At 47.7% G+C, this 22,640-nt stretch overlaps 1 protein-coding gene across 1 annotated transcript in view; it reads right to left on the minus strand.

The window, feature by feature from the left end:
* LOC144949083 (neurexin-1-beta-like) overlaps positions 1-22,640 on the minus strand; it is a 559,393-nt gene that overhangs the window by 33,354 nt on the left and 503,399 nt on the right. The window contains exon 6 of the mRNA XM_078878916.1: positions 13,729-13,807. Coding sequence (XP_078735042.1) covers positions 13,729-13,807 — 79 coding nt within the window. The remainder of the gene's footprint in view (positions 1-13,728; positions 13,808-22,640) is intronic.

Consider the following 22,640-nt stretch of genomic DNA (forward strand, 5'->3'; position numbering starts at 1 on the left):
AGTGGCAAAATATAGTAGTAGGTTTTTACCCTTTAAACTGGTACATAACTGACACCTTTATACAAGGCATCATGTTTGCAATAACCACTGGTAAAGGAGGTCTCATAGAGTCCCACTGAATTGTGAGAATGGTTGGATGAACCCCCCTGCCCCCCCACCATGCCAGCAAGTGGGTCTGTGTGGCCTGCCTCGTTTGTATGTTCGTTGAGTTTTCCGTTGGGTACTTCTCCACGTGGTGAGAAAACCGGAGTTATTGAAGACGTGTACTGTATGTACGTACGTACGTCTTTCGCACCGTACGTAGCCAACCGTGCGAATCGGAGGTGCGGGGGAAGGACAATAAACTAAAGATGAAAAGTAGTTCCCAAGAAATGCGTTTTCAATCTCGATTTAAAAGTGCATACCTCCAGTGGCATCCTAACATCAGAAGGAAGAGCGTTCCAGACGACCGCAGAAGCGCATATGAAAACACGCGATGCGGTGACCGTCTTTGTTCGATGGCTTAGTCAAAAGCCGCTGCCAACTGCTGCGAGGGTAGCCACAGTTCACGTCATGATGGTTTATGTTCATTGACGAGATCGGAAAGGTATGGTGGTTCATTTGTGGAAAGCACTTTTCTGTGTATGTAATGCTTTAAGTTTCAAGTTTGTTTCGTTTATCTGGGTGAGAACTCGAGCCTTGTTTATTTTTGCCTTTCTCCTTTGCGTGAGGCCCCTTGATAAATGGCATCTCATATGCAAGGGCTCTGAAAATGAGAATAATTTAAGAGACTAATTAATAAGACAGAAATAGATTTATAGTGTTCTCTGTTTATTGCCTAGGCGTTAATTTAATGTAGATATAAAAAAAAAGTATTAAGCATGCTGAGAAAGAAATAAGAGTTTTTAATCAAAATCAGTTTTAAATATGAACCCACGTTGGTTGAACTATTAGGTAATACATCTTCAAGAGTTTTGAGTAAATGCTCCCGTAATTTTGGAATGAAAATTACACAAATTTTCGTATGGGAACACTCCAAAGCATTGGACGCACCCACAGAGTGATGATATAGTACAATGAAATGTACACGATCAAAGATAGTACCCAATATAGACATTTTTTACAGGCTATTGGGGCAAGTCCCGTTAGCGAGCACCTACGAAGGGTGCATGAAGGGGACGGTGTTCCCAGCACCACAATCGGCCACCTTTGTCTCCCCAGAACTGATGATTACACACCGCACCAGGTACGCATGTGTGGCTGAGTGGACCTAGGAGAGGTTTGTACATTCATCACGCTACGTGGGCCGTCAGCGGGGGGGGGGGAATCGAACTCGAGTAGCCGGGTTCGCTGTGCTGTGCACTGACCGCGATACGACCGCCCCACCACATATGCACACAAGAACACACACACACATACACACACGGAAATTCCAACACAAAGATGCCGTTTAACCTTACGTCAAGGCCGACATGACACACAAAGGGAGTGTGGGGTGTGGCCAGCAACGAAGATAAAGATCCCCCGTATAGCCTTAACAGACTGTAGGGGCAAGTGCTGTTAGCGAGCACCTATGAAGGCCGGAACGGTACACGAGGGGGTGGGTGGCCAGCACCACGCCCGACCGCCTTTGTTTCCCCAGTGGCGATGTTTACACACCGCACCAGGTACTCATTTAAGGCTGAGTCGACCTAGGGGAGGCCCAGGACCGGTTCAGATAATCGTCACTGGTGTTAGCCGTGAGCGGGAATCGAACCCGGGTCGCCAGGTTCATAGCGTAGCGCGCTAACCGCTACACTACCAGCAACACACACACGCACACGTGCGCGCGCGTGCCTCGGCTGCCTTTGTCTTCTGAGTTCTGATGGCCTTCCTATTGACACTCCACTCACCTGTGTACTCCTATTATTCTCAGTTGACACACCAAGGTCCCAGGTCAGCTAAAGATACCAATTGCCACTGGCGTTGTCTATGGACCAGTACTCCAAGCTGATAGCACGCTGGCTGAACGACATTGTGTTGAGTTTAATGTCCTTCCCCCCCGCATGGTTGGCTACATACGCTGCGAAAGAAATTCAACATACATACGTGCACACATTTGATTTCTTTTACCAGGTATGGTCCACTGAGCTACGTAGTTCTTTTTCAGAAGCGACCTGGCCACACGTGACAGCTCAACGAAAGTGGCTTATCACGTGGAAGTTTATAGCAGCTGAATACTCTAAACGCGTGTTTCTAAATGTGGAGGGGGAAAACCGGAGGACCTGGAGAAAAATCCACGCAATCACGGGAACAGCATGCAAACTCAAAATATACAGCAGCAGGCGTCAGGTCCGAGATCGAACCCACGACCTCCTCCATACCAGGCGAGGCAGTTAACATCTCCTGGCCACCGTGGCCACTGAGGTGGTGTTCATCTCCTGGTTTCGAGCCCTGAGCCCAGTGGTGGATGCTCCACATGCCTACGGCAGGGGTGGCGAGTCGCTCCACAGAACAGCCACTCGTGATTGCTGACAAAGTGACACTCATTTGTTTTTCTATCAATCACAGAGCGATGATTGGCTGAACCACCTGGCCAGACCTCGACCAATCAGACCTCATCCATCGTCCTATCAAACCTCGTCCATTCAGACCTCATCCATCATCCATTCAGACCTCGTCCAATCAGACCTCATCTATTCCACGCCTCGGGCCCTCCCCAGCAGAGCTCGCCATAAATTGTCTTCGTCAATACCGGGCCCCGTCATAAGCAAATCTGCTCAATACTCACTCACTCACTCGAGCGCTGCTAATACATTTAGACCAATGAATTGCAGTTGCTTTTCGCAGATTTTTTTGAGATTGCCCAGAGGGGTCCACGAATGGCACACTTTTGTAAACCCCTCCCTGAAGGTGGCAGCAGGGCAAAGCCTCTACCATTTGGTTGGACCGCGGCCGCACTAACTTTCTACCCGCATCAAATTTGTTCAGGCGGCTAACAACAACAACAATCTACGCTAAATCAGACACGGGCCGAACGTCTCAGGAATTGAGAATAATTAAGCTGACACTCCTGAGGATCTGGGCTTAAGTGTGTACGGCCACCCGTGCAAAAACTGGGCTCTCAAGTGTGGCGAGTTGATAAGATGCCGTTGATGTTCTCAGTCCAGTCACCAATGACTGCACAACCCCCCACCCCTTCTCCCCCCCCGCCCCCCATCACATTAAATGAGATTTTTCAATTAAATTGGCCGATTTCCAAGCTCTGAGACTTAAAAAAATAATGGCAGGGAAATGAAGATGTCCTCTCCCTTGTGTGGATAAAGACATCTTTAGAAGTGACTTCCAGAAGCAGTTCTACTTAGCCACCTCGAAGCATGGCCATTCGACAAACAGCGAGGTGATGCACTGCTCGCGCCGGAGTTCCCGGCATCAATATCTCCATCTCCGTGACACCGATGCCACCAGCACAGTCGGAATGTCAACGAAAAGCTGCAGGAGCAGCCCTGCAATGGCTTGCTCACACCCCCTGCTGGCGGAAGGACTTCCCCAATTAGAGGGAGCAAACGGAGAGAATCCTGCACCCTCCATCTAGCGGGTGTTTTGGCCTCCTCTACTTCCACGCTGGATGTCTAGGAAGAGGTAGGAGGACACCCCAATGCACGCGACCCTGCTGATTGGCTAACAGCTGCTCGTTGGACAAAAACAACGTTGCACCATCGTTACAGCTGCCGTGCCAATCCATAACAAAGTTTTTTTTGGGTTAAATCGCGTAAATATAAATGTGTGTCGATGAACCCGCCACCACCCGATGCAGCCAATTGGTAAGCGTTGTCACGTGAACAAAACGTGCTTATTAGTTACTACTTCGGCACACCGGTCTGTGTTGGAGAGTAAACCCACAGCATTTACAACTCGGGTGTTGTGACGTTCCGCTGGTGACTACAACAACCAGCTGCATCAGGCGATGGCCAGAATTGTGGAGAATTCCTCCCGTTTCGGTCTTAATAGACGAGCAAAGGTGATGTCATCACTGTGAGGCTATCAGTTGCGAAGACCAGAGGGGGGCCGAGGGGGGCGGCAGTTATTGTAGCCATATGAAAACAAAAAAACAAGCATTGTCAACACACCAGGTACAAGAAAGTTGCTTGATAAAAAATGACCTCTCAAAAATTAATAACAACGTGGTTGTCAGCTTCAGCTGTTGACTTACGGCGGTTAGCATTGTGCGCTCGTTTATTTTCGAACGGTGTGGTAAGGCGGAGGCGGGGGCGAGGGGGGGGGGTGTATACGAATCATACAAACATGTTTATTTGCACCATTGGAACTTCATTTGCCAGCAAAAAATATGATAATTGTTTTTTTACCCTTCTATCTGGCAACAAAACTGACACCTTTTTTTTTACAAGGAGTCATGTTTGCATAGACCACAATACCTGCAGTCATAATGCAAATAAAAAACTAACTCTGTATGCACTGTCCTTGAAGTTGATTGGTCTGTCTCGGGTGTGGACCAATCAACTTCAAGGACAGTGCATACAGAGTTATGTTTTTTTGTTTGCATTATGACTGCAGGTATTGTGGTCTATGCAAACATGACTCCTTGTAAAAAAGGTGTCAGTTTTGTTGCCAGATAGAAGGGTAAAAAACCAATTATCATGTTTATTTGCATCTATTATCACCTAAGAATGTTGTTGTTGTTATTGAAAAGTGCCTCCGCATATGCCGAGTACAGCTTGGGGCGACGTGCCGTCGTGATTGTAAGCGGTTGCATAATTCATTCAAACATAGCCTCCTTTTCCTGTGCATAAATTAGACAGTGGTTATGCCCTTCATCTTAAGAACATGCGTGCCCAGTACAGCTTTGTACTGCCTGCGAGACTTGGACGTTAAAAAACGGCTTAATAGAGACCAGATATTGGCACTTGAAATGTATTGCTACAGAAGGACACTGCTGCGTCTCAGCTGGAACCAAAGGGTGACGGACGCAGACTTAAGAAAGACAAAGAAGAAGACCTCATGCAGGCAGGCGGTGATGAGAAGCGAACCGGCACTATTTGGACACGTTTGTAGGATGGACAAGAACAGGAAACCATACTCTCTGGTTCTTTCGGCAAAGTCACGTAGGTTTAAAATGAAACAAATTAAATCACGACGTTTCTGGCGCAACACAAGCGTCCGTCATCAGGTGTGACAACCACAGCAAGAAACAACTGATGAAGTGGGCAAAAGGGCTGCTGTAACAAGAGGCTATATAGGCAAGAGAGGGGGGGGGGAGCCAGGAAGGAGAGACAGAAAGGGGGGGAGGAGCCAGGGAGGAGAGACAGAGAGGGGGGGAGGAGCCAGGGAGGAGAGACAGAAAGGGGGGAGGAGCCAGGGAGGAGAGACAGAGAGGGGGGGAGGAGCCAGGGAGGAGAGACAGAAAGGGGGGAGGAGCCAGGGAGGAGAGACAGAGAGGGGGGGAGGAGCCAGGGAGGAGAGACAGAAAGGGGGGAGGAGCCAGGGAGGAGAGACAGAGAGGGGGGGAGGAGCCAGGGAGGAGAGACAGAAAGGGGGGAGGAGCCAGGGAGGAGAGACAGAGAGGGGGGAGGAGCCAGGGAGGAGAGACAGAAAGGGGGGAGGAGCCAGGGAGGAGAGACAGAGAGGGGGGGAGGAGCCAGGGAGGAGAGACAGCGAGGGGGAGTGGAAAATTAAAATTCAAAGTGTGTTGTGTCGGACAAATGGCAGCGATCGGAAAGAGAGGAAGACCCAAGAGAGAATGTCTTGACAACGACATCGTAGGAGATTAGGTGCCAGAAAGATGTGGCCACTAAAAACATAATAAAATAATATAATAAAAGATTGTATAATGTTTTATTTTATTTATTTTATTATTTCCATTCTACGTGACTTTACCGAAAGAACCAAGAAGATGTGGCCACTACTTGAGCGTGTTGGCACAGTAGACGGAGGAAAGTGGAAACGAGTGATGAGATGAGCAAGTGACACCTACGGGCTCTCTGCCCATGGATCGTGACGATGATGACGATGACGACGACGATGATGATGATGATGCTCTTTATCCGCCGCGTGCTGTAGATCGTGCCGAGCACTAAATTTGGGCCATCGCAGTGATTAAAAAATATAACGTTGGGAATTTTTGTCGGAATCCGAATCTTTATTTGTCCGGGAGAAATCCGACGATCTGCGAAGCTCTTTCGTTAGCCGTGGTTATCTCACGATGCACGTCCGCGATCCACACAAACTCCAACACGGCGACGATTTGCGACGACGTGCGGTCGGCAGTTGCGTTCGACTCTGAATGAGCAGCACCACCGCCGGTCGACCGGTAGAGGTCGTGTGCGTGGTGGGTCACGTGTGTGTACTTCCTCTTTTTTCCAAGACGTCTGGCCAGCGTCAAAGAAAGAGTAGGCCAAAAACACCCTCTAGAGGGGCTGTGTTATGCTCCCGAGATTTGGAAATGTTATATTTACGGCTGCTTGTGTTGTGACCGAAACATCGTGAGAATTGTATTTCATTAAGTTTTATTTTTTATTATTTTATTATTTCTCTTCTACGCGACTTTACCGAAAGAACCAAGAATATGAATCCCTGCAGTCACGAAAGAAGCTATAAATCGAAATTTACCTATCAGTATAAGAATACATTATGTTGTCTCATTTTTACCATATTGTTTGTATTGTTTATTCAATTCCCGTGCTGTTTGCGCAACTTGGCCTGATGAATTAACCTACGTTTCACATAAGCTTATAATTTGAATATCATTTTGGAACTCCGGTCATCCATACAAAAGCGGCTTTTGGCTAGCCATCGAATACAGATGAGTACAGCATCACGCGCTTTCAGATACACTTCTGCGGCCGTCTGGAACGCTCTTCCTTCCGATATTAAGAAGCCAATGGAGCTATGCACTTTGAAATAATCTAAATTGAAAACTAATTTCTTTATAATTGCGTTTTGTGTTTAGTTTGTTGTCCTTTCCCCGCACCTCCGATTAGCACGATTGGCTACGTACGGTGTGAAACAAGTTCAACGTGCGTACGTACATACGCGTCTTCAGAAACTCCGGTTTTCCCACCACGTGGATAAAATACTAAACGGAGACCTCAACGAATATTTCAAGCAGGACATTCCCCCTGAAAAATTCTTTAAGGCTCACCAAAGCCCTCCCGGGTAAAGGAATTAATCAAAAGCATTATTAGTGTCAAGCTACTCTATCTCAGTTTAGTTTTTTTACAACCCTAAAACACACCGACCTCCCTTTATCCACTGCTGGATATGACGTCTTCCCTGCGCTACGTTGCTCGCGAGGGTTGTTTGACGGGACAGGACAATCACGGTGGTCACTCTGGGTTTGGTACAGGGAGGTACGGGGGTAGCTAGGGCTGGTGCAGACACTTGCTCACCGCTGATGCTGGCCGTCGCCGGGAAATTGAACTCAGCTTAGCCGGGTTGGTACTGGTAGGAACCACCTGGTTCCACCAGCCCACAGGGGATTATTGTGTCCGTCCGTCCGTCCGTCGTGCATCCAAAAATGGGAGGGGTGGGGCTGGGTGGAGAGGGGAGGGTGGGGAGGTTCTGGGTGGGGAGGGGAGGGTGGGGTGGGGCTGGGTGGGGAGGGTGGGGCTGGGTGGGGAGGGTGGGGGTGGGAGGGGCTGGGTGGTGGTGGGGAGGGGCTACGGTGGGGAGGGTGGGGCTGGGTGGGGAGAGGCTGGTCATCCCGTGGTGCCCTTATAAAACTCAACGTTTAACCTACTCACGCCGGCTTGTGCCCGCCCTCACAGTCGGGCATATTTGCGGAATACACCACGCCGCCGTTGACCCTGGCCATTTACCGAGCAACCCAACGTTGCTACCAGCTCCCTCCGCAGGAATGTGTTTATCTCGTAGCTACATCTCTTCACCACATTCTGGTCCCCACAAACACCCCTACAAGACCCAATAACCAACCTATCATGAAGTATGTTAGAGCAGCTCCCATAACTGCCATGGCCGACACGGCGAGGGGAGGTCTTCATCCGAGCAGTGGATGGATAAAGGGTTGTGATGATCATTAACACACTCATCATCTCTATCATAAATGCCCACTGTAATCCGGCAGCTGTTGAGCCAGAGACCAACACGAGCTCGTGTGATTACGCTGCCAATCAGACGTGTGCGTGATTTTGTGCTAAATGTGCGCTTGGCATATTCTCTTGACTGCCAAGTAGAGAAAAAAACAGAAGGAGGCATTAGCCGACGACGGAGGGATATCCAGCAGTAGCTGTGCTCTCATTAAGTGACGCGTGATTATTCGCGTGAACTTCACTCATTGACTCTTCCTACCATGCGATGGACCCAAACCCCCGGTTGACCAAACTTGATCGCGTCGTCTCATCGACACCTCGCACTCTGTCCAGACACTTTTGCACGTTGCAATTCTATTGGGGGATTTTGCGTTGTCCTGCCGTGGTCTGGGACTGTTGTTTTTGTTGAATTGCTGCCTTTCCCAAGCTTTGCATTTATTGTTGAAACATAGGCAGGAAATTGGATGCTTTTGCAAATTTGTCCGTATATGTTTTATTTATATGTCACTTAGTGACTTAATTCTAGATTTGAAGTTTTCGTGACTGCAAGGATCCATACTCTTTGTTTTTTTTCGGAAAAGTCACGTAGGTAAAAATAAAATAAAATGAAAACAACTCAATTAAATCACGACCTTTTCGGGCGCAACACAAGCGTCCGTCCTCAGGTGGGGACAAACAGCGAAAAAACAATCGCTGAATTATGCCTAAGAACACACATTAGGGTAGGTAGAATAATACATAGTGTTATGTTGAAATGTGGTTTATTGCAATACAGTATATAATTTAATGTTGGGTTTATCTATGGCAGTATATAGTACGGTATATGCTCGGTTGATGTAAGAGAATAAAGTTTAGATGGAAGCATATTATATAACTTTTACGACGTAGTATTGTAATGTTTTACTTGCTGTTAGTAACTCAGCTTATTGTAGAGTATAGTAAGTATACTGATGGTGCTATGCAGTTTATATTTTAGTCTTTGTATGTAGTTTATACCTTAGTTTTCTACGGTGTTGTTTAGTTACTGCAGCTACATATCATTGGCATTCCTTTCCTTTGTTAATGCTAATCCCTGCACCCCCCCTTGGCGCTCTTGATCCTGCATAGTGCGTGGGCATGGTATGACTTTGAAGCCCCCCCGCCCCCTGCGCATTTCCCATGTATATGCTAAACTCATCTTGATATGCACATTCTTTTTGTTAAGGCGCTCTTCTACCACCCCCAACCCAGCTTATATGTAAGTTCCTAGCTTGAAGTGTCTCATTCTTCACCTGAGGACGGCTGCTTGCGTTGTGACCGAAACGTCGTGAGAATTGTTTCATTTTATTATGTTTTATTTTTATTATTTTATTACTTCCCTTCTACGTGACTTTACCGAAAAAACCAAGAAGATGAATCCCTGCAGTCACGAAAGCTTTAAATCGAAAAATATGCCTAAGAAATGGCTGTGACGAGGGATTATATAGCTGCGAGGGGGGGGGGTGAGTGTGGGGGCGGGGCATGGGCTAGGAGGTGGTCATGGAGTTCAAAGTGAAGCTGTTGGCTCGAAACAATGGGCTGGGGGCGAGCCTAGAGTTCAAACTAAAGCTATTGGAGAGTGATGGAGGTGAGCAGGGTTGGGAGTAAAAAGATGCGGACGATTCTGGGCCTTGTTTGGGGTCTGTGATCAGCAACGGTGTTACACAACTACAGGAGATCATCGATTATCCGGCGCCTACGGAGTGGGCAAGCCGAATTTTCGAAAACGCCGGATAATCACCAATCATCATGATTTAAAAGAGATTCTTTTTCCGCATTCTTGGATGACATTATGTTTTTTTTTGCGTGTTTTCAATTTAGTTTAATTGGCACACATAATCATACAAATAGACATTAAATAGCCTTTTAAAAGTGACTATTTACTGTACTTACCACTCCAATCTCGAAGATTCTGCATGGGGCAATGTGCATATACGTGCGGTATTTTCATTGTTGAAGTTATATGTAGTGCATAATGTACTCTATAAAATATTTGACGTTGAAATCAAGCGCAGCTATTTTTTTTGTCAAGCCTACGGTGCCAAAAGCCGGACTGGGTACAGCCTTTGGAGCGGTTTTGCCAGTCCGGGAACGCTGGATAATCGATTATATTATCCGGCATCGCCGGATAATATAATCGATGATCAACTATATACCCCTTCCATAAAAGAAATACGAAATATTTCACCGCCAATAGCCACAACTGATTTATATTTCCCTCCGACGTGTGCATTTACTCCTACGGCCCGCCATTAACATATATACGGCACGAACATTCAAAGCGATTCCGTAAAGGGCATATCTCTCAGATGCTGTGCGTTTAGCAGATGCTGCACAGTTTGGGAGTGGAGCGTGCATTGGCAGCCTTGCGGCAGAAAGCCTCTGCGCTCCCATCGCAGACGCGCCAACTAAGGGTACAGCAGGAACACACACACACACGGGGGATGCTCGCTCTCTGTCTGTCTTCCCTATAAATCGCTTGTTCTTCTCTTTTTTTTTACAGAGAGAGAGATGATTTTACTTTTGTTTGAAGAACAATAAATGTCTCAAGTGGCAGGAATCAGTGAGGATTGTATGTCACGTCAAAAAACTTACCCCTCCCACCCTCCAAAATAAATATATTTTTGCTCGTTGAATAATATTTGCACTGCTGCTCAATGCGGGGAAAGTTACCGCGGGTCACATGAAACAATGAAGCATCGCGAGCCCACCCCAGGAGATCTTATTGTGCCTTTTTCGCCTGCGAAATAGAGGATGACATAAAGGGCCTGCGGATCAATCCCTTCAAATACGGCGGCGGATCTTATCTTCTTTGCGAAAAACATTTCCTTTCGAGGAATAATGAGAGAGAGAGAGAGAAAAAAATACCGTGGCAAACGAAGAAAGAGAAATATTTTTTGGTTTACTTTACAACAACAACAACAAAAAACCCACCACCCCTCTTGCCATTTTATCAATAAGCATTCATTACTTTTTCGCGAGGCAACGCTGGGGATTCGAACGTTACGTACCGGGGGGGGGGGTGGCGACGTTGCTCCAAGCGGGGGCATCGTCGTGGGGGGTTTCGAGGCTTGAAACCCCCCACGGTCGTCATGGTTCGGACAAATCTCGCAAAATTTGTATCGACCGTAAACGCGCGCCACCGTCTGCTCCACAGCGCGCGTTCAAACACCAAGTTGATGCAATTCGAGAACTTAACAAACACACAAACCAAAAAAAAGATTGGCCACGTGGTTTTTTGCCGGCGTCACGATACAAATTTGCCGAACCGAACTTGAGGAAATATGAAAGCAAACATCGCCCACCTATGGCTAAACTACCGCAGATCGAACCATGTGCTATAGGATAATTGATAATTGGTTTTTTACCCTTTTATCTGGCAACAAAACTGACACCTTTTTTTGCAAGGAGTGATGTTTGCATAGACCACAATACCTGCAGTCATAATGCAAACAAAAAATATAACTCTGATAATGTACTGAAGTTGGTCCACACCCGAGACAGCTTTCCTTAGAGCCTAGTCTCACATGGTGTTGGACCAGATGACGCCATGTGCCCTTGCGTTGCAATACATGGCACAGTAACAAAATGCACTCATGATTTGATTTGTTCGTCAGTAACTGCGTGCGTTCCGTGGGTTTTTGTCTTGGCGTATAATTATGATATTGGCCCAGTCTGACTGCTGATTGTTGTACGGTGTGCGTTGCGCTAAATCGCAAATCTGCAGAATGGATATAACCGCACGCTATGGTTGGAAAGATTCACCCTTCTACCGCCTCCCGCAAAATATCTCCCCGTCCGGCACAACACATCGCGACGGCCGTGGGGACTAGTCTCACATGCTTTTTCGATTTAAAGCTTTCGTGACTGCAGGGATTCATCTTCTTGGTTCTTTCGGTAAAGTCACGTAGAAGGGAAGTAATACAATAATTAAACCAAAACATAACAAAATAATTCTCACGACGTTTCGGCCACAACGAAAGCAGCCGTCTTCAGGTGGAGAACAGGTCTGCAGAGTCTGCCTACTCGACAGACCTGTTCTCCACCTGAAGACGGCTGCTTGCGTTGTGTTTTATTTTTTAAATCCTTTATATTAAGTTCACTTGCTTGCTTAGGACCGTGCAAATTTTTCGGTCGTTTTTTAACCCATTTCCCGTGATCCAATCGAGCTGACATTTTCCACACAGACTCGTTGTGCGTGACAATTAATGTTCGTGAAAATTTTTTTCCAAAATTTTACACTTTTTAGGACAAATGTTTTGTATTTAATGACCAATTGCTTAATGGTGCAATGCAATCATCTGACGCATAGGTGGCAGCCATCTCAAGCCAGAGGACGAGAGGACTCTAGCCGCCACGCATATAAAGGATTTATAGTGAAAAACTTTGTTTTTACGGGTTATACTTGTTATTATTTTATTACTTCCCTTCTACGTGACTTTACCGAAAGAACCAAGAAGATATTCTCACATGCCTTACTCAAGCCTACGAACCACCGAGAAGACGTTCGCTGAGAAATTACGCCCTCGGACCGTGCGTGCGTGAGCTGAAGAACCCTCCTTTCAATCAGCGGGCTGATGCCTCGTTCGCGAACGCAATATTCTCAAACGCGACCGATGCCACGGCTTCGGAATTAGGGAAACGCGGCGCAGACATTGACACTCGCAACGTTTTCACACGCGAGCACCATTTGAGATTTCAAAGCGTTTTTCCAAACGTTTTTGCATCGCAGTTATTTGGCGCTGTTATACACCCCCCCCCTCCGCCCCCCCGACATTTCACCACCCGTCTCTAATACGCCTGGCGTCGTTCTCGTAGTCACGTTAACGTGGAATCGCCCGTATGTTCGCAAGCTTCCAGAGGGCTTGCAACACATGGCGCGCCAGGTGTGTTCGGTGTGACGGCACGCTCCTCCTCCTTGTGATTGTAGCGGCCACGTGACTTTCGAGATTTACCCGCCGCGCATCGAACACAGCAAGCTGCGCGCACAAAGGCAAAGATCACCCGGGTAGCCTACACAAGACTGCTGACGCACGTGCTGTCAGGCAACACATATAGAACTATTGAAAAATAAATCGTGTTTATTTGACCGGTTAAGGCTCACTGAGCTGCGTAGTTCTTTTTCAGATGCGACCTGGCCACAAATGATAGCTCAGCTAAGTGGCTTATCACGTGGACATGTCTAGCAACCGAATGAATACTGTCGATTCTAAATGTGGAGGGATAAAAACCGGGGCACCCGGAGAAAAATCCACGCGACCACGGGGAGAGAGAAACGCGGGGAGAGAGACACCGCAAACTTCAAATATACAGCAGCATGCGTCAGGGTCGGGATCGAACCCACGACCTCCTGCATACCAGTGGAGGTCGTTTTTTTTTTAAGTGTAAAACTTTGACAAGAACGCGGTGCAAGTCACAAACCGTAACAAAGTTGTGGTGGTGGTGGGGGGGGGGGAGTACAGAAATGTCGCAGAACAAAGACGGAACTCAGTGCTCCTGGGTTCTGGGAAGGTGGGGGGGATTGCCCTCTCTGCCCCACTCACGCAGGGACCGTGAGTGAGAGCGTAGTTGTGTTTTTTTTCTTTAACATGGGGAAGGGGAAGCCAAGGGAGAGGAGCGAAAATGAAGGGAACAAAAGCGGTGGCGGGGTAGAAAGGGAAACCAGGCGAGGTAGTTCACGTCTCACCTGAGCTGGGCTGACACTCTTCAAGGTCCTCGTCGTCAGAGGGACACTCGGCTGAAGAGACCACCACGTCGTCTGTGATCTGGGATTGTGGGAGGTGACAAGAGACAGTGGCCATGAGCGGATGAGTCAACGCGGAGTCATATTCTTACTTGATACAGCTATCGTGCTGTGACGGTTTCACCTGAAGACGGAAGCTTGTGTTGCTTCCGAAACGTCGTGATTTTTATTTTATTTTTATTTTACTTTAATTAATTTTAATTACATTTTTTACCTACGTGACTTTACCGAAAAAAACCTAAGAATATGAATCCTTGCAGTCATGAAAGCTTCAAATATAGAATTAAAGCGGTGTGTTCACGCGTGAATTATTGTGTGCGCTGCACAGACGAAAATTACGACAAGCCCTTTTAGACGTAGGATGTCGCAGCTGCGCTGGACGGCACTCCGGCGTGTTGTCCGACGTTTCGCTCCAGGTTCCGGAAGCTTCTTCAGGAAATACATTCAGGAAAGCCTCGCTGAATTTTAAGCACTATTTTTTTTTTGTAGGAGTGCAATTATGAATGTACGTCTCGTAGGAAGAAAGCAGATTATCCGGAGAAAGCCTGTGCGTATGAGGGAGTAACACCTAAAGCCACGCACGGATACGTTGAAGAATTCCATTACTGTGCTTCCATCTGCTTGCCACATTAGCGGGGGGGGGGGGGGGGGGGGGCTCATGGGAGGTGAGGAGATAGCCACGTGGAGTCATTGGCGGGATGGAGCCGCTACGTTTCACGAACAACGGTGCGGCGGTATGACCGCACGGCGCCTCTCCACGGGTGCGTTTCTGCCCGTCTCGTGCCGCGCGTTGCTCGGGCACAACGCCCGAGGATTCCCCTCCGCTGCGTGTTGGGCACCTTCCTTCAGGAGCCGAGAGGAATGCTCGGCGCGAAACGTCGGGCGCGGTGCTGGACAACACGAGGCACGGACCGAGAATCGGGTTTTTTTTTGCTCTTCCCCCCCCCCCCCCCAACATAGTTGGTGATCCATCTTTGGGGTAAGAGGTGGTTGGAGGGTTTTTTTTTTGGTCACTGGGTAATGAGTTGGAAACTTTCTTTGAGACTATTGAGATTATTTTGGTGGTTTAATGTCCGAATGATGGTGCCACTTTGTTGAGCTATCATTTGTGGTCGCTTCTGAAAAATAAGTTGATACCTCAGTGGGCTTTGCCTGGCAGGATGGGGATGGTTTAGTTTTATCTATATGTGTGTTTTGGATGATTTGTTTACCTTTCTTGTACTTTGCACCACTATCGTGTTTTTTTATTGTTTGTTCTCGTGACGTTCTTACCCCGTGCCCCTACTGGACATCTCTAAAAAAGAGCATTATAGCTCATTGGATTCCTGCAGTATAAATGCATATTCTGATTCTGGGTTATGATCTCGCCCTGCCTCCTGTGTGTCTCCAGTAGCAGCACAGCAGCAGCAGCAAGCGTAGCTTTCGATTGCCTGTTGCATGCCCACAGGAGGCATTTATTAGAAAAAAAATTAATCGGGCAATAAAAACAAATCTCTCGCGTGGCTGCCCCTTTTAATTGCGTGGATGTGGTGGGGCAATCGCGCATCTTCGTGGCTGATTTGCGAGTTTCAATAAAAAAATACTCTTACAACCTACAGCGCACACACGCACTCGATCTAAACACACACACACACACAAAATCGCCGTTGGTGCACACCAACTTAAATTTAGATACAACAAATGAAGATACAACTAGCCTCTTCAATTATATCCGATTTGCACTGCTGGGGATCACCTAGAACGACGCAAGGCTGTGTTGCAAGCCCCAACGCACTTCAACACACCCCACTTTGCTAATCCACTGCACTCAGAGCCAGACTTAAGACTTTCTCTCCAACGTCTAGTGCTGTCGGAGCGGTTTCGCTGCGTCCTTTCTCAAGCAATTCGCGTTTTATTCCTGGCTGAATTGTGCGAAATAGTTTTAATTGCATCTTACCGGGTTTCCATTGAACGATTTAGTTCAAAAGAGTGCCGCTTTACACAATATATATTTGTTGGTAAAATCAACAGGTTTGATAACGTCCTTCCGACTATCGCATCCATTGCACGATTTGTGATAAAAACAAACTGTTGAGGCTTTTACGAACAAATTAGGACAGCGAATGAGAGAAAGACACACGGTTAAGATATACCCATTATGGATTCCGTTCAATCGCCGCTAACTCGACATCAGCAGGCTACTGTAAACAAAAATAACAACACAAATCAAAGAACACGACTCGTTCGATCGAATCAACAGCAGGCGAGGAGGCGAATTCGCACGCTGCTCCGAACATGACGCACAAAGCGCACAGAGCGTGTGATGGATTCCATCCAATCACAGGCAACTCTTAAATCAAGCAGAGCACGTGACTAATGTCATCCAATCACATGCAGAGCTTATCAGCACGCTGCTGCGAACAACAATGGCGTAACATCACAGTACACCGATGCCAGGCGTGGCAGTTAGAACAAAATATTGGGGTTTGGAAGATCGAATATGAATTACACTTACTCCCCTTGGACAAATGAAAAGATGTAAATTTAAGTGAACTTCACGGTAACCCCCCGTTGTCTGAGAGTCATTGGTGACCATGCTGAGACCATCGAACCGCCACTGCAATTCCGCCTTTTAGAAGTATAAAAAGTCACAACCGCCCAGATATCCGATGAATTTGTTACGAATTCTGGACCGTGACCGGATGTGTAAACGAGATTTAAGACGTTTTTTTTTATGACGTCTCGTGGTTTTCCCCATCTCTCGTCCCCTGTAAGTTTCGTTCGCTCCATGAAACCTCGCGCACGGTCAACAACAACAACTTCCCTTCCACGAGACGTGCAGAACCACCACCAACACCGGATTAGGATGCTCGCGCACGCAATCCAACGTTGCGCAACGTCAACACTGGAATGGATTTTAGTCGGCGATTCGACGCGTCGTTTCCATGCGTACTTGCCGGACATGGGGTTCCGTGATAATTTTTTTTTAATTTGTACAGCGGTGGCCAGCATTTGCGGGCTCCAATTACAGTCACAATTGTTGCGACGCTGCAGAAAGAATCGTGAGAGATGGCAGCGGCGTGGAGAGGGCCTTCATCCAGCAGTGGATTGACCACGGCTGATGACGACGATGACGGTGACTGCAATTTATAACAAATGCAACTATTACGAGTGTATTCTTAGGGAATTATTACGAGTGTAATTAACCCCCAAGTTTGCAAACTACAACAGCCTGGTTTAATCAAGGACATCTGCGTGGATTCCATCCTGACTTTTCAGTGTTGCTGGCTCATTGCTCCGAATCCAGTAAGGCGAACCTCCTGAGAGACCAACAGAGAGTGGGACAGAGCGAGAGAGCGAGCGAGACAGAGATAGCGAGCAAGAGCAAAAGACACAGCAGAAAAGCGAGGGCCAGAGAGAGAGAGAGAGCGAGCGAGAGATAGGCAATGCAGAAACCTGAACTTGAACTCATAAAATCCAGCTTGACAGCTCATTGCTCTGACACCTGCACCCTGGAGCTCACCGAGCCACCCACTCAGATTCTCCAGTACGAGCTGCAATTCTGTTGCCGTGTTCACAGCGCCAGGCCCTCACCGCTGAACTCCCTTGCTCTGTGCGTGTGTATGCGTGCGCGCCGTGGTAGCATAGCGGAACGCGGTCACGCGAGTTCGATTCCCGCTCAATGGCCAACATCGGTGACGAAAATCTGAGTAACTGGGTGTAAACATCGCCACTGGGGAGACAGAGGCGGCCGGGTGTGATGTGCCGTGCTGGCCTTGCCCCAACAGTCTGTCAAGGCTATACGGGGGATCTTTGTCTTTGTTTTGGCGCGCGCGTGTGTGTGCTGGAGCGAGCGCTTTCTCTTGCAATTGTGATTGCACTCTGTGTGTATGTGCACGGCAGTGGGCGAGAAGGGTCCAGGTCTAACAGTCCAGAGATCAATGGGTGCACCAGGTCGTGGAAATTAATAGTTTCATTGTCTCCGTGTTTGTTATATATATATTTTGGGTCTGAACCTCACTCCGAAGGTTAGTTTTTTTTATATTACTTTCAAGGTCTTGAGCAGACGTGTGATCGATCGTGGCTTAAAAACTCGGGAACGGTTAGCCATTCGAAAAAGAATGTCATCCCCGGTGACGAGGAAGACGGCGAGAGGATTTTTGGTTGAACAGGAACTCGGAACGGTTGGGTCCTGTTTCAGAAAAGGGTCTCTGCAATGCGCTGTTAAATCACATCCCCCACGACCCGCACGGCGTGGGGAGGCCCTCATTTAGCAGTTGATTGACAAAAGGGCTGGACGTGTACACTTATTAGTATTGTTATACATGTGTTATTTTTAATGTACTCTACCTCCGATTAGCATGGTTGGCTTTGTACGGCGCGAAAAAAGTTCAACATTTATTATTTTACTTGGATACGCACCGAATTTCCGATAAATCCGAAAAAAAGTGTATGAAAATCAGGCCTAAAAATTACATTTTGGATTATCCGGAGCGAATGTTTTTTTCGGATTTATACGAAAACGTGGCATCGCTTGATTTTGTCACGCGCCCTCCTTCCCTGACCTTCGTTGGCATGGCACGTAGACTATGCTGCATTAGCACATCAAAATAAATCCGAACAATCCGAAAAAAAGTTTCCAAATTGCCTTTTAAAATTTCATAACCCCCCCCCCCGCGTGAAAGCCATCCCTGTCATCATCGCGAGTCACGGTCAATCCAACGTCGCTGCCCGATAAATCAACGGTAGCTTCCCGGAGAATCGCAGACGTGGCGCGCGCGTGTGCACCAGCGTGTGTACGTACCGCGGGCGCTCGTGAAACTGCATCGCTGGAAATGTGCAGAGCAAAACACCTGCGGGCAAAGAATAAGGCGCGGTTTGCCAGACACGCGTCTGTATGACTTGCGGGGGCCTGCATGCATGGAAACACGCACCTATGGGGATGGCTTGTTTACCAGACCAGGCCATCCATACCTAATGCACGGTTCATTTTGCATGCAGCCTGTGTTTGGTGCACCTCAAGTGTTTTGGGTAACATAAAAGGGGCATTTCTTTCAGACGCCGTTCGCATTCATTTTATATGCAGAGTGGTGCCTTGGCGCAACGCGTCACAAAGAACAGGAATTATTTGGCTGAAGGTCAACAACATTGGTGAGGCTGACAGCCCAGGAATGGGACGTATTGGAGAGAGATCGTCCTACGAGGAGATGTACCTGGGTGGATCATGGCTTCGCAAGATTGTGACATATGGGAAATGCCTTGCGGTGACCTTAATCCAGCAGTAAATGCAACCATGGCTGACGATGATAAATACATTAGATTTTACCAATGCAGTAATGATATGATGAATCGCAAGGGAGAGACATGCGCATATCAGTAATCGATGATATTCAGGAACACAATTTTGTTTGTTCCAGTGGTTTCAGGGGCATTGCCGCTGTTGGTGATACATCATCAAAGTGCTGGGAGTTACCCACACCTCACCCCACCACGCGCGGCTCACTGATCGACTAGCTGCAGCGTGCACCCAATGCCACCGCTGCGTGGACTCGGGGCGGTGCGGTGGATTTACGCAGACATTGCCCATTCACAGGGGATTATTGTGTCCGTCCGTCGTGCAGGGAGGGGCTGGGTGGGGAGGGAGGGGCTGGGTGGGGAGGGGAGGGTGGGGAGGGGCTGGGTGGGGCTGGGTGGGGAGGGTGGGGGGTGGGAGGGGTGGGGCTGGGTGGGGAGGGGAGTCGCTGGTCACCCCGTGGTGCCCTTATAAAACTCAACGTTTAACCTACTCACGCCGGCTTGTGCCCGCCCTCACAGTCGGCCATATTTGCGGAATACACTACGCCGCCGTTGACCCTGGCCATTGACCGAGCAACCCAACGTTCCTACCAGCTCCCTCGGCAGGAATGTGATTTTTTTGCAACCGTTGCTTCAGAAGATCGAATTGAACGGGCGAAACTCTGGGGTCGTGCCCAAGCGCGGCACCACCGTACTTCTAGCCACCCCGAATCGTGTGGCCGCGATTGTGATCGTAACCCTAAACGCTAGCCCTGAACCTCACGAACGCTGTCACTGGACTGCACAGCCTGTGGGAGTCTTCCGATCATTCAAAACAATTTCGTGATGGCTCTTTGGACGATTCAGACTCCGCGCTTCTTTTTCACTTTTGGGGGGGGGGGGGGAAAGAAAAACCCAACAGACAGACAGAAAGCTCAACACAAACTAAACAACGGAATAGACTGTGACGCAACTTCACTTAGCTTCGCTCCGGCTAAACCGTAGCAGCGACACTTGAACTGTGCCAGTGTAACAGGCTAAAATAACCCCTGCCCCGATTAAACCCGGGTATAGTTTGGCCCAGGACAGAGTATACCCGGGGGGGATAAAGTGTCCTAGGCTAAACTCTACCCCCCGGGGGTTTAAACTAGACTGGGCCAGACCATACCCCTCCAGGCCAAAATATGCCCCATGTGAAAGTTCAAAGGCAATTATCCATACAGAGAACAGCCGACAACGAACTTCAATCGATATCTAAAAAGCGTATCAATGGAAGTAAGAATCTCAATTTGCTCATCTTCTTTGTTCTTTCGGTAAAGTCACGTAGAAGGGAAATAAGGAAATCTATATTTATTTATTAAAGTCACGTAGAAGGGAAATAATAAAATAAAAGTTTAATTTGTATTATTTTATTATTTCCCTTCTACGTGACTTTACCGAAAGAACCAAGAAGATGAATCCCTGCAGTCACGAAAGCTTTAAATCGAAATTCAATTCGATCAATTGAAGCATTTTCAGGGTTAGGGTTATTTTAAAAGTTTTTTCTGGTTGAAGCAATCAAAGTCTATGTGTTTACAGTTTTAAATAAAATGTTGGAAAATTTTAGTAATTCATGTGTATATCGCTCAACACTGTTACTATCATGGGGGTATGATTTGGCCTAGGTCATAATATACCCGGGTATAATCTAGCCTAAGCCGTTTTAACCCCGGGTATACCACGGCCTGTGGATATACTCTGGCCTGTTACACCGGCATGTTGGCAAGCCAAGTTGAAACGTGGCAATTATAGCATGAGAAGGACGGTTGCAGTCATTGAACATCGCGGTCACTTCACCTCCACGAGGCATTATCTCTTTCCATTTGATCGCGGTTCATAATTTGAATATTCCCCCCCCCCCCCGCTCGTCCACCGCCCACACCCTTTATGTAATGTTCTATTTAATGCAGTGCTAAAAGTAAAAAACACCCGACGTGTACATTTTGATATTTTTTCTCCCCCTCAAAGTGTAGCTTGTTTTGTCCGTTACAATTTTTTGGGTGTTGTTGCAAATACTGCACGGTGTCTTTCGGTGATAACAATAGGCGCCTTAACAACCACGCTTATAGCCACTCAGACGAACCGCTTCCATTACCTCATATGTTAGCATAATAATTATATCGCTTGCCCCCGCGTGAGATATTAACCGCTGAAAATGCATTAAAATTCAAGAGCGTAACGCTTGCTGCTGAGTTTTTTTTCTCTTTTCTGCTACGAAATCTGCAACGGGACGAGATAGCGCCTATGCTCGGAGGAATATGGGGGCTGCGAGCGCGCGCGAGGGTTTCCACCCGCCAGTCCGTGATGAATGCGCGGCCCCACTTTGTTATTAAAAGTCCCCAACCCCCCCGCTCGCAGCAGACGCTTAATTTAATTTGCGCTCGCCGCGTCGAAAGTGACTTTCAATTGGCCCGCGCGGCGATTTCGCACGCCGTCGTCGGCGCAACGCTCGATCTGCCGCTGGATGAAGACCTGCCCGCACGTGTGCGTGCGTGCGTACGTGCGTTGAACTTCTTCTGCACCGTACGTAGCCAAACGTGCTCGTCGGAGGTGCGAGTGAAGGACAACACAACTAAAGACGACACCTCATCTTCTTGGTTCTTTCGGTAAAGTCACGTAGAAGGGAAGTAATAAAATAAAAAAAATAAAACACAATAAAATTATTCTCACGACGTTTCGGCCACAACGCAAGCAGCCGTCCGTTGTGGCCGAAACGTCGTGAGAATTATTCTATTGTGTTTTATTTTTATTATTTTATTACTTCCCTTCTACGTGACTTTACCGAAAGAACCAAGAAGACGAATCCCTGGAGTCACGAAAGCTTTAAATCGAAAATTAAAGACGACACTTCAAAAAAGTCCACCAAGCACCACCACTGCACACGTTGCTGAGCTCAGCGCGCCGTCTCCCCGGCGGGCGAACCATCGGATGCGTTCCACTCCTCGGCTGCCACTCTCGTTATTCTTGACCACTGGTCAACGCACCTCCTAGCCGTCACGTGTCCTGCCCAAGCCCACATTTAAGGGGCGCCACGGTGGCTAAGAGATGTTAACTACCTCGCCTGGTATGCAGGAGCGCATGGGTTCGATCCCTACCCTGACGCCTGCTGTATATTTGGAGTTTGCGTGTCTCTCTCATCATCATCACGGTGGCTAGGAGATGTTAACTACCTCACCTGATATGCAGGAGGCTGTGGGTTCGATCCCGACCCTGACACCTGCTGCTGCATATTTGAAGTTTGCGGTGTCTCTCTCCCCGCGGTCGCGTGGATTTTTTTCCGGGTCCTCCGGTTTTTCCCTCCACATTTAGAAACGTGCGTTTCGAGTATTTGGCTGCTATTCATTTCTACGTGATAAGCCACTTCGTTGGACTATCATTTGTGGCCAGGTCGCTCCTGAAAAAAGATCTGCATAGCTCAGTGGGCCTTACCTGGTAAAATAAAAATAGTATTATATTTTTTTAACTGTTTCAATTAAGTTATTAACCTGCAGACTTTGCATGACTTTGACTTTCTTTATACATGTATTAAGAAAGCCACTTCCTGCAGTGACCCATAACAGTCC

This window comes from Lampetra fluviatilis, chromosome 52, assembly GCF_964198595.1.
Source record: "Lampetra fluviatilis chromosome 52, kcLamFluv1.1, whole genome shotgun sequence".
NCBI classification, from domain to species: Eukaryota; Metazoa; Chordata; class Hyperoartia; order Petromyzontiformes; family Petromyzontidae; genus Lampetra; species Lampetra fluviatilis.